Genomic DNA, 12,980 nt, shown 5'->3' with positions numbered 1-12,980 from the left:
TAAACCTTAACAGTGGTTTGTACCCTGAGTGAGAAGGTTGGAGGAAACTTTTTTTTTTTTAATTTGTGAGTCTTTGTCAATCTCTCCTTTATGTTAGAAATCTCTTCTGCTCTACAGAGGAGTACTTGCGTCCATTTCTGTCAGCACTGGGACCCCATTTTGGCACAGACCCATGAAGGCCCTGTGCATGCTACCACAGCCTCTGTAGGTTGGTCCTGATCTGCTGTATTTAGAAGGCTTTGTTCCCTCGGTGACCTCCATCCCACTGGCCCTTACATTCTTTCTGACACTGCTTCTCCAGGGTTCCATGATCCCTTTGTGGAGGGAATTGCTGAAGACCTTCCATTTAAGAGTGAGTGTTCCAAGATCTCTCAGTCTCTGTTTATCATCAAGTCTCTATCTGTTCCCATCTACTGCATTAGGAAGCTTCTCTGATGATGGCTGAGCAAGGCACAGATCTATGAACACAACAGAATATTATTAGGAGTCATTTTATGGCTATATTTCTTTAGCTGAACAATAACATTTAGTTTTACTCCAGGTCCCTGCCCTGTCCAGTCTCAGGTTCTTGCCATCTGAACAGCAGAGGCGATGAGTTACATCTTATGGAGTGGCTCTTAAATGCAATCAGGTATTGATTGGTTACTCCCACAAGCTTGGTGCCACTAGTACATATTAGTGTACATTGCAGGCACATCGTTATTGCATATCACGGATATGTAGCTGGGTTGGTGTTTGCTTTATTTTATGATAGCATATGGAACACATTCCAGTTCTTTAAATACTGCAGAGTAGAGATTTAGGCTCTAGCTAGGCACTAGCATGACTTCTTCCTGTTCAATGAGTTATATAGATGTCGTCTTCAGCAATGAAGCCTTACTGTCAGTTTGAGGAAAGTGACTAAAAGCCTTGGCACTAGCCTGGGTTGTTTGGCCATTCTCATGGGGGTTCTTTGGTCAACAGCTTGATTAGATACAACCCATTACTTCCTGGCACTGGGGGGCTTCATTTGGTGACAAAAGATGGGCAAATGGGGACATTTCATTTAGATTGTCTTCATCCATGTGTAATTTTTAAGAAGTTTCTACTGTTGCAGTTTTCCAAAGCAGCCCTCAAATGGCCCTCAGTTTGAGCTTGTCCTGTATTCCTCTTCCCTCCACTTCCCAATTTGGTTCTCTTATTCCTGTTCCACCCTCATGCATCCACAATTATCTAATTTATTTCTTTTTCTTAGGGAAGTGCATCTCTCCTCCCTATTCCCTTACTCTGTACCTAACCTCTGTGGTTATATGGTAATGATTTAAATACTGACATCCATACATAAATAAGTACACTGCATATTTATCTTTCTGTGTCTAGGTTACCTCACTCAATATGATTTTTTTCCTTGTTCAATCCATTCATCTGTGAATTTCATGAAAAGTGTTTTTTTTTTCAATGATTAAATAGTTTTCCATTGTGTCAATGCACCACATTTTCTTTATCAATTCCTTCATTGATGGACATCTTGCTTGTTTCTAATTTCTGGCTATTGTGAATAAAGCAGCAATAAGCAGGGTTGACCAAGTGTCTCTGCAGTACGGTGAAGAGTCCTTTGGGTATATGTCCAAGAGTAGTTCAGTTAAATCTTGAAGGAAAATGTATTCCCATCGTCCTGAGGGACTGCCAAACTGATTTCCATAGTCGCTGTACAAAGCTGTGCTACCACCAGCAATGGAGCAATGTTCCCTTCACTCTACATCCTGGTCAGCATGAGCGGTCAGATGTTTTCTTGTTCTTAGCCATTCTGACAGGTGTAAGCTAGAATCTCAAGGTAGTTTTAATTGTCCCGTTCCTGCCACCATGCCTTCACCACACCACTGTGCATTCTAACTCCTTGGAACCATAAGCCCGAATAAATCCTTTCTTCTATAAGTATTATCACAGCAAGAGTGACTACCGCAAGGTATGCTCCAGCATCCAGGAGAGCTTCTTCTCCAGCCTCATCTCGGTAATAGGATGTATTTTTATAACTGTAGCAAGGTCATCAGTTTCTGTTGGTCAAGATCCCTGACCCACAGTCGGATTCTGATGGCTGATGTGTGTCCCTTTCTACACTTACCAGGCCACACGGAATTCAGAGATTTCAGTACAAACTGTGACCTTGATCCCTGCAAGGGACTTTATTACACCCTTCACTGAGGCCCGAGTCTTCCTGCCAGTTGTACATCAAAAGAACTCAACTCTTACCTAATATGACCTTTCCTGGTTTTGTGTTAGGACTTCAGGTATTCTTTCTTCCCTATGCTACCTGGGGGGGGGGGGTTATTATTGATAATGGACCCATAGACTCATATATTTGAACACTTGGTCTCCATTTGGTGGCTGTTTGGGAAGGACTAGGAGGTGGAGACTTGCTGGAAGCCACAAGATGCGGATGAGGATGCTTTCATTCGTAGACTCTGCTGGGTCTTTCCTTGGATGCTCTCTTCTATTCTTATTCAATAACCCTAGTTTATAGTCACGAGGGATTCGTCATCTGCTCTATTGTTCCTTATTGATTCCATAAACTTATCCCAATAGAAACTACAGTAGATACTCAATAAGCATTTTCTGAATGAACAAACGAAAGAATAAAAAGAAAATGTTCCCATCATACGAGCTTTAGTGTAACAAAGAACAGCCCATTCACAGTGCCAAGTTGTTAATAAAATGATGAAATGACCCTGGCCCTGGTCTTCACAAGCACACAAGCATAGTTAATGAAGATTAGTTAACCATTTTTTTTTTTTGCAATATCGTTCTAAAGTAACATGCTGTATCTTTTATGCTTATTATAAATATTCCTCATATAAACATATCATGATTACACAGATGGGTTAGTCTTACAGAAACTTCATTGTAGAATTTAAATACTTAATAGTATTTTTTAAAAAAATATTTATTTTAATTATGTATATGTTTATATGTATTTGCATGAAAGTGTAGTACATGTGGAGGTTAGAAGCAGGTGTCCAATCTTTTAAACTTGAGTTATAGGTGGTTGTGCACGATCCCACATGGGTGCTGGAGCCAAACTTGGGTCCTTTTCAGCAGCACCATGTGGTTTTAACCTCTGAGACATCTTTCCAGCCTATAAGTTACAAATTTTAAGAAATTATCACGACTATTGGTATTTAAATACAGGATAGAAATATAATTGCTGACATATAGTTATAATTCCAAATTTCAAAAAAGTATCAACAGGTAACAAATGCATTTAAATATATCAAACCACCATTTCCTAGTTGAATTTCATGATCTTGATTACATTTTACTAATAAAAAGGTTTTTTTTTCTAAAATCAACACAACTTGAACTCTAAAATTTGTTATATGGCGTTATAAAATGTGTTTGATTACTAAATTTTCTTCTCAAATCTTAAGCCAAACTTCCATGTGAAAATGTTTGCTTCATATTTTAAGTTGATTTTGAAAAATCAAGAGAAATGTGTTGCTTTCAGATGTGATTTCTACAAAGCGTTGTTCTAATAATGTGCAAACAGAAGAGCGACCATAACGACTTTTTGTTTAGCATTGATTGATATAATTAGAAAATAACCGTTTTCTGGACTCAGGGTGCATGTGTGAATTCAGGATTCTGCTCCTCACTGGAACCGTCAGGAGCAGCAAGCAAAAGATGGCAGCAGTGAGTCGTCCGAAGCCTCTGCAGCACACAGGAGCAGGGCACCTTCCTTTTCATGCTATCTAATTGTGAACTTGATAATATCTGCAGTTACAGATAATCCTGAAAGAACAGAAATTGCAAAGGTTTCAATGAAACGCATCAAAGAATAAATGAAATCCCTGTTGTCCAGGGCATGCCTGCTTCTTCAGGACCCACCCCCACCAGAAGAAGTTCTTCTGAGACTGATCATGGGTGTTGCTATAGTGATTAATAAATCAATGGGAATTTTGCAATTTCTCATAAGACGAAGCAAACAACTTTGGAAAACAATTTTTTCCTCACACTGGATTTTTTTTGGACATAAAAATATGCATATGTTCTAAGGATAGGACCTGTGCACCTACTACAATATCTGATTTTGTCTTAACCTGCTCCCTGTCCCCACTGACTTACTGAGTTTTAAAATTCATGAGGAGAAAAATAGAGATCCAGAGAGATGGGTTGGCAATTGCATTTGTTCTGCAAATTTGAGAACCCGAGTTCAGATCTCAGGACCCCCACAGAATGACTGAGGAGGCCATGTGCACACCTGTAATTTCAGTATTGAGGGGACCTGGAGACTGGAGGATTTGGGGGGACTTGTTGGCGTCTAAAATTAGCTTCATAGGTTCAGTGGAAGACCATGTCTTAAAGAATAAAGGCAAGAGGGACAGAAAAGAACATTATTAAGTTCTTCCCTGGTCTCCAGGCATCAGCACACACATTCATATATACCACATGCCTCACGTACATATCTCTCACACATGCTAGCACATACAAGTCAAACAACTGCAAACAGCAACAGACACACAGAGGCTAAGCACATCTTTTATTATATAACATACACACACACACACACACACACACACACATACGATGTGACAGCTAGTGTGCCTTACAAGCCCCAAATTCCAAATTCAACTGGAACTGATGTAAAAAACACCTGAAAATGACCACATATCTTCCCTCACAGGAATCAGGCTATGTTAATGTCATACCAGCTTCGAAGCAGAAGTAGTACCTACACCAGAGAACAACTTTTGTGAGTGAGACCAAGCCTACTCTAGGTAAGTGGGATGACAGTGCACATTTAACTGTTGAGAACAGTCATCGCTCAATTTCCTGTCTGTTCCTTTACATATTAAGTCTGCATAACTTTTCTTTACACTTGCCTCAGCCTTTCACTAACTCCAGAGCATAATAGAGGATATCTCAGATTTAACACAAGTGATTTGACTTTGTTGGATAATCTCTTGCAAACTAAATAGAAATGTCCCTGAGGTTACTGAAGCTGGAATCCCTCTTATTACAAGTTTGTGGTTCCTGTCCTGTTTATCTGTGTCTCAGAAAATGGCTCTTCGAAGGAGTGGAGTGGAGGGTACAGCTTCGGAGTGAGGATCTTTGGATCTTCGAGGTCAAGGGCGATTAGTGGTGGAATAACTGTGAGAAGTATTTGTCCTGAATGTGACTGACAGACTTTGCAGCAACACAGGGACACAGATGTAAGTCCTGAGGGCCTGTCTGCCTTGGCACTTGGCGCGAGTTTCGTTTTCCAATAAGACTTTTCATAGTGTGACTTTGCTTGCTAGATTTACCACTCTGTATGTAATGTATGTAATGACTAACTGAGAGACATTCGGAAAATCTCAGTTGGAAATGGAGTAAGCTTCACAGACTTCACCAGGGTCGGTGGAGGAGGCACAAAGTTTCCATTTTAGCACGGAACAATGGAAGAGAAGAGAGAAAAAGTGGTGTCCAAGGAGACTACTGGGTAAGAGGTGACAGGAAGACCAAGAGAAATCTTTAAAGCTCTAGATTCAGATTCGGCAAGGGTCTTCCTTGTAGGACATTTACTTATATTCCAGATTTTAAAACCAGACAGAGTTTGCATAAGGGGAAGGTGTCTGTGAAAAGCATAATCAGAACACAAGGTGGTGGAAATGGGGCCCGACACAGTGAAAGAACCTCTTACAGACGTCATCCGTTCTTTGCTTTGGAACCCTAGAATCTACAAGAACATCCACCCCCATCCACTAGTTTGCATGGCTGGCCCGGTCCTCTCCTTAACTCACAAGCTACTCTAGAACCCCTCAATGGCTGCCCCTTTGCAGACTGGCTGGCATCTGCCCGGCAGAATCAACTCTCCAGGTCCGGCTCCAGCTCCGGTGCTGTCCGCTCCCGGGGATGCTCGGCCCTCTCCCAACCTGCGCCGCCTCCTCCCTTCTCTGCTGCTGTTGCTGCCACCGCGAAAACCAGAAGTGGAATTCGCGTGGCGAGGCGCCGCGCTCTCTCTCGGCGACACTGGGCATGCTCCGCAGCCGGGGCAGGTTTCGGTGGCGGGGCGGACGCTCCCTCACTAGCCAGGCGCCGCCGGAGCCGGCCGCCGCGGCTGAGCCGGAGGCTGAGCTGCGGCGCGCGGCGGGAGGAGCCTCGCTCTCGGCGGCGGCGGCGGCGGCGGCGGCGGCGACACAGGTGGCGCGGGCGGCGCGCAGGGCGCAGCTCGAGAGCGCTCGGCGCCGGGCGCCAGGGCGGCCCAGGCTCGCGCCCGCGGCGGCAACCGGCCGAGCGGAGCGGCGGGCGCGGCGGCTCGGTAGCCCGGCCCGAGCTCGGGGAGCCCCGCGGAACCCCGAGCATCCCGCGGCGCCCGCCGAGTCGGGCAGGGGGCGCTACGCTCGCCGCGCTCGGAGGGGCGGCCGGGCCGGGCGCTGCGCACTCGCGTCGGGAGCCGCCTCTCGCCTGCCGCGCTCGCCCCTGCTCCCCGCCAGCATCACTTGTCCCGCGGCCGCGCTCCGACAACAAAAGCGGAGGATGCTGCAGCTGGGCAAGGTCAGGACCTTGCTCTGAAGCCGGGCGGCGGCGCGCACGCCTTTCCCCCGACTGAGGAGCTGTCTTTGGCGGCGGGTGCATGTTCGCCAGGAAGCAGTCGGGCGCCGCGCCGTTCGGTGAGTTGCCTTAGCTGAGCTGCTGGAGCCGGGCGCATCCTCCGGGCGTCGTCCTCTTGCTCACCGCCGGTGGGGGTTGGTCCTCCGCTGTCAGCGGGGCCAGGGGTGTCGGCGGCGGCGGCGACTGTAGGGTGCTGTCTGCCCCCGGGGGAGGACCGCGATTCTGTCGGGTCCCCTCTGCCCGCAACCTGCTCCGGGGTCAGTGTCTTTCTTGGAGCGGTTACCAAGTGGCTTCTCCGCGTGCTCCCCTCCCTGCCACCCCTGTACCTAGGAGGACGCGTATATAGGGCAACACCGACTGCTCCCCGCCACCCTCCAGAGCAACCCGGTTGCATTCATGACGTCCCTAATATACGGGAGAAGACGGGGTGGGGGCGGGGAAGACTTCCTTCCAGTCTTTTGCCCTTATGTTCAATGTCATTACGATGTTTGGCTAGAACAAAATGGAAAGACTTAGTCATTTGCGTCCATGGCCGTTTCTTCAGTCTCCCGCTGCTCGCCAGACCCAGACCCCTTTGGTCTATATTTAGCGTTTCCGAGGAAGCATTTTCAGAGAGATTCACAGGCTTCCGGGGGCTTCTCTGTCCTGACAATAGATAGCTAGGCTCTGGAAAGCGCTGCCTGACAGCCAGGTTTGGCAAGGGTGCTTGTGCATGGGAGATCCGCGTAGCGATATTTGGGTGATTCGTAATTAATGGCTGAAAGCAAAGCTGCGTTTCGCTCTCCCCCCACCCGACCTTCCTCTTCTTCTGGTGTGTAATGTGTTTTCATCGATTGATACTCAGCACGTTGAGCCACTCTGTTCAGAGTAAAGTCTCTAGGAAGGAGGTGCAACCTCCTCGGTCTGAGGGTGGGGGTCGGAAAACAGACTTGGGGGCTTAGGGGGTGTGCATCTCTGAATTTTCCACAACGAGCCGCTTATTTCTCAAATACCCAAAGTTGCGTTTTCACTGTAAACACCGGGGTAATGAAGGGTGTGGAAGAAGAGGATAATAGAGGGGGAGGCAGTGCTTGCAAGGGGTTTGTATTTCCCTCATTCGAACTGATCTGCTGTGCTTCATCTCTGCAAGGCTTTATACATATGCATGCCTAATGTTCTCTAACAAATATGTTGGCGTAGAAGAGAGATATGTAATGAGCACAAATCAGGCCTGATAAGCATGACGGACAGTTCACTTTTAAGAACTGTGTGACTGATAGGTAAGACGCTGAGAATTTTCTGCATTGACTTCCATGGAAATGGGGAGGTGCTGCCCCTGCCCATGAGTTACCTCATTTTGCACACTTCCACTGGTGGTAGTTCAGTTGATGTGCCTGCTGGTGAGCATGTAGCAACATAATTAGAAGGCTCCCCAGCCACGCTACTAAAATCCAATGGAAGATCGTTTGCTATGACCCCTTTTGGATGGCCAACATAGACCAGTGCATGACTGGGGGGGATCGGATATAAGAGAAGTATGCCCAACAGGGGCAAGAATCCTTGTATGGAATAGCTGCTTTCAACAACCGGATGCCTCTTCTTTTAGTCATTCTCTGTGCCAAACAGAATCTATTGTCAATGTTGAACAGTATCCGTACTGGGCTGTGGGTTCCGAGGTCCAAGGCTTGAATGAATATGGCTATGTTTGGAATTAGTTGTTGAAATAGAGAAGAAGGAATGTAATTTTACTAATAACAAGGAAGCGTGGGAAAAGCACTGCCAGAGGCTACACTGCTTGGCTTAAGGGAACGAACGCTGCGATTCTTTTCCCAACACTGCTGTAGTTTCACCCTTATTCACATTCAGGGAACTTTACAGGCGCGCTTTGAGCACAGTCTTGGAGCCCTTGTATTCTATCAATGTAAAATTTCTTTCAGAAGCATGCCTTAGACCAAGGAGTGCTTTTCCCTCTCCTTTCCTCTCGTTTCAGTTTTAACCATGAATCTTATACACTAGTTGACACCACTGTGTGCCCGTGTGTGCCTCCAGAGAGCAGCTGTTGGGCATGAGAACAACTCCATGTATTCTGCATGAGGCTTTTATGCCCCATTGTGGGTTGAAAATGACAGTACCTGACTGAGTGGCAGTTACAGCACGTGCACGAGGTTGTTGCTGTAAATGAAATTGTTCTAGTCTTGTGGAAAGGGGTTATTTAACTTTGTGTGCGTTTGCACAGTTGCAAAACCAAATCATTATAGATGTCATTAATGTCTGCGTTGTTTATAATAAAAGACACGAGCAGTCAAATTACGGCATTACCAGCTACTGCACACCCTTCACAATACAACGGAAGACATCAATTCTTTCCCCCTCTCAGTTCGCTGGTTCATCACAGAGAGGAAAAATGAAATTCAAAAAGTATTAGTTGCAAAAGGCAAATGGAAGTTTTGTTAAATATTTTCTAAGTATAATATCACTTTCAGAATGGCCTGTAAAAATGAAAAATGAACTTAAAATGTTCTCCAATTATTTTACTTCGTGCATGTAATCGAATGTGTATTGCCTCTCACCAAAATGTAACTCTTTTCTGTCGGGCACACATGTGGAATTGTTGAAGAGTTGTGTGCAGTTTTTTGTTGTTGTTTTTTGTTTTGTTTTTGTTGTTGATTTGTTATGTTTTTTTTTTGTGCAGGTTCTCCTTTATAAAGGAAAACCATTACTTTTAAATTTGAAATGATTTCTAGTAATTTGTTTATAAAACCATGTATTCTTTGTGTGGATCAGTATATCTAGTTGTAAAAACCAACTGGAGCCAACACAAAATATGTTTACATTTCCAACTTCCCCAAAATACTCTCCTCCCCCTATTATGAATAGAATATGAACATGCCCTTCTTAGAGTTTCTCCTTGGGAATGTTGCTGTCAAGTTAAAGTGACACTTGTATCACTCTTGGTGACATAATGTTCACTTTGAAAAGATCCCACATAGTTGGACATATTTAAACACAAATTCGAACTCTGAATAAAATTCAGCCAGACACTGCCCAGTTGGTTTTTAAGCCAATTCATTGAAGGTGTTGCACAATGGGTTTCTGCTAATGTACTTATGAGTAAGTCAACTTTAAAATCCAAATTATCCCAGTGGCTTCCTTGTGGGTTATCACTGTCCATATTCCAAAGGTGAGGTCCTTTGAGGGATGCATGATCTGTATATTGTTGTGAGTAGAAAGTTGATTTCAGAAAAACAGTTCACAACTCTCGTTGTTAGCTTCAAGTTTACCTGATTACATGCCAAAGTAGCAGCATTTTATATGACTATAAAGTATTAAACATGTCATACATAAATAGTTTCCATCACATTGTCTGCCAATCCAGCCTACTGATTAATAAACTGCCTGGTTAGGTTTAATGAATCCAATTATATTCACAAACAGTAACTCCAACACAGGAAACTCATAGGAATATTTTATCATCCTGTGATCTTAGTCCATTAAATTATAAGAGTCGTAAAAAATGTAGGATGATGATGATTGCAGCTCTTCATCTCTTAATCACACGGCAGTTGAGGTGACTTCAAGGTTTGTATCTTGGTTAATTGATTTGTAGGAAATGGTTCATCAACATTATGATATTGAAATTATAGTCTATGCATATATATATATATATATATATATATATATATATATATATATATACAGGTTACAAACAATGACCAAATAAGTGAGTAAGTGAGACAGTAATTCCTAAAACTACTGTCTTAAACGTGCATTTATGCATTTATTACCCTGGTCAGGTTGGGTGCTGAATGCTAAACTTATTTATATATTTGCATATATGTTTATATGTGTGTGTGCATGTGTGTGCATACGTATGTTACAATATATTCCACTATTTCAAATTCATATAGCAGTCACACACAGGTTGTAGGAAATGGGCCAGTTTCTTTCCATATATTTATGATATCCTATGAAAGTTATTAGAAAAGTAAATTTCAATAATGTAATTGCTGTCTTGCCTTCTCTAATGTGTGAGCCACTTAAAATGTGTGGCCTTTAGTGAATGCCAAATCTTCTCTCTTAGCTTTTTTCCCTTGACCATTTATGTGGTTATCAGACCCAGCTTATTGACTTGTAAGGTGGGTACAGTAAGGTGGAATATCTCAAAATGTTGGTTTGAATATAGAGTATGTGACTATATAGTTTGCAAACTTAGGCTTACTAATTAAGATCTAAATTATTATTAAATAGATCATTGACATTAAGTGACTCCCGTGCTCTCTGAGAATAGGCATTATTGTGATGTTATTTTTATATAGATAGACCATTGCAATACTATATTTTGTAGATTGGCATCAAAATGACATTTTTTTCTATCTTGAAATATTTAATTTCTTCATGTACTGAAATATATAACCATTAAGGTAAATGAAATTAAGTTATGTCTTTCAGCACTGTTTCTTTCAACAATGGTTATAACCCAGTAAGTGAGAAATTTCAAGACTTTGCTATTCTTTATTATTGTTATGTCAGCCTCCTGATTAAGATCAAATTTTCTAGAAAGATTAATGTTGTGCGGAGAGTATTATAGACTGTGTAATCAGCATCACTCTGTGAGGTCAGATCTTAAACAGCTGCTCATTTTAAAAGCAGAGAGCTCAAGTCTCAACAGGAAATCATTGTAAGAGAATAAAAAGAAACACAAGCAGCAAAGATTGTATGGAGAGGAGAGGGCGTCATCTAAGTGATGTCATCAGAAAGAGAGCCGAGGTGTGCACTGGTGCCTTGTTGAACATCAGAGGCCATTTTCACAGCTTCCCTCATCTAGGGATCTGCAGTGAACACAGGCATGTGGGCTTTGGCTCTTCCAGGTTTGAGCTCCTTGGGTATCCCCGAATTCCCCCTAGTTGGTGTAGCTGTTACCTCCTGTGGCATATATTGTATGGTCACCACACTGTGATGTTTCTTAGAATTTGTTACAGAAAATGACCCCTGTGACAGCAGACTGATTTATCTTCAGTCAAGGAAGAGTTTTGACAAACAACATAGTTATTTATATTCAAATTTATGTTTTGTTGTGAGAACTGCCAATTATGTTTTGAGAGTAAAATGCATGTTATAGCAAGAGGCATTATCTGGTTTTGTTTTGTTTTGTTTTTGTTTTTTTGAGCAAAGTAAACAGGTGAGCCAATTATATTTGGTTAAGTCAGTACAGGTATATGTGTGTCAAAAAGTTCCCCAGATTTTCTATGGCATGAGCATGCTACTTTCTGAAAGCGCTGGGTCAAGGGGAGCTGTTAATTATGTCATTGAAATTACTAAGTATTGGTTATCCTCCATAGGTAAATGCTAGGGTTTTCTCCTTAATATTGTTCTGTTTGTTTAATAATTGTAGTGACACCAACTGACCTTAGAAATTAGATTTAAAAGATGTATGTTTGTTACTATACATTTATGTAGATGTTACATATTACTTCTGTTGGTTCAGGAGACTCTTTATGTCTATTGAAATACCTCCTCTCATTTAAACATGTAATACCATTAGTAGAGAATATTCATAGTTTATTTTAAAATTATGAAATGAAAAGAATTTATATTGATTATTAATGTCTTTAAGGAGCCAAATAAATATCCCTACCTTGACTTTATAAGCAGGCTGGGAAATTAGAAGGAGAAAAGATAATAAAGAAATCCCCTCCAAGGACTTTACATAGCTTTATGTGACTACCGTCTGACAGACATCTCAGGTCCTTGGTCCATCACCTGTCTTCCTCCCCTTGGAGACCAAGTTGTCTCTGAGCTGGTAGATCCCAGCCTTGCTCTCTGTAGACAAGGAGATCTCCAGAGGAAGAAAGAAGAAGCAAGGCAACTTGTTTCCATATTCTTCAGAGGCCAAGGAAATAAAAGATTGGACAGAGGCCAGAAGTGTTTCATTAATTAAGTTCCCTTCACCTGAAAAGAAGCACCAGAAGTAAGAAAGAAGTGTTCCCTATTGGCATGATCTAAAAGGATCTGATTCTGCATTGGAGAATTCAGGACATAGAAACATTCACGGCATTTCATTTAGTAGCTGAGTTCTTTAAATATTTCATTCTGTTTTGTCACTATCTGAGGAATTGTCAGGGGAGTGCCTACTGCCCTGGATGATCTATAGTCAAGATGACCCATGAAATTAAACTGAGTTATGAACAGCTAACTCTGAAGTGACTTGTCCTTAGGGTTTCTTTCTTACTCTCCATCTTAATTCTTAACTAAAATTAATTGGATGGCCTCGTAAGTGGCATTGACCACGAAAAGGAACCTCTCAGAAGCTAACTTCCCAAGCCACATACAAATACTGATCCAAGGTAACTCTTGTGCAGGCATATTTCCCCTCAGTGTAGTCACCTAGAGTCCAATTGGTGTTTAATGTCTCAGTGCCAATAGGCCCAATTATG

The 12,980-nt window shown here is 42.7% G+C and overlaps 1 protein-coding gene across 1 annotated transcript in view; it reads left to right on the top strand.

The window, feature by feature from the left end:
* Positions 1 to 6,363: 6,363 nt before the first annotated feature.
* The window catches only part of Ctnnd2 (catenin delta 2), an 804,610-nt gene continuing 797,993 nt past the window's right edge, over positions 6,364 to 12,980 (top strand). The window contains 1 exon segment of the mRNA XM_076916393.1: positions 6,364 to 6,626. Within this exon segment, the coding sequence (XP_076772508.1) occupies positions 6,590 to 6,626 (37 nt within the window). The 5' untranslated portion in view covers positions 6,364 to 6,589.

This window comes from Arvicanthis niloticus, chromosome 19, assembly GCF_011762505.2.
Source record: "Arvicanthis niloticus isolate mArvNil1 chromosome 19, mArvNil1.pat.X, whole genome shotgun sequence".
Taxonomy (NCBI): Eukaryota; Metazoa; Chordata; class Mammalia; order Rodentia; family Muridae; genus Arvicanthis; species Arvicanthis niloticus.
This window is presented reverse-complemented; position numbering and strand designations above follow the sequence as displayed.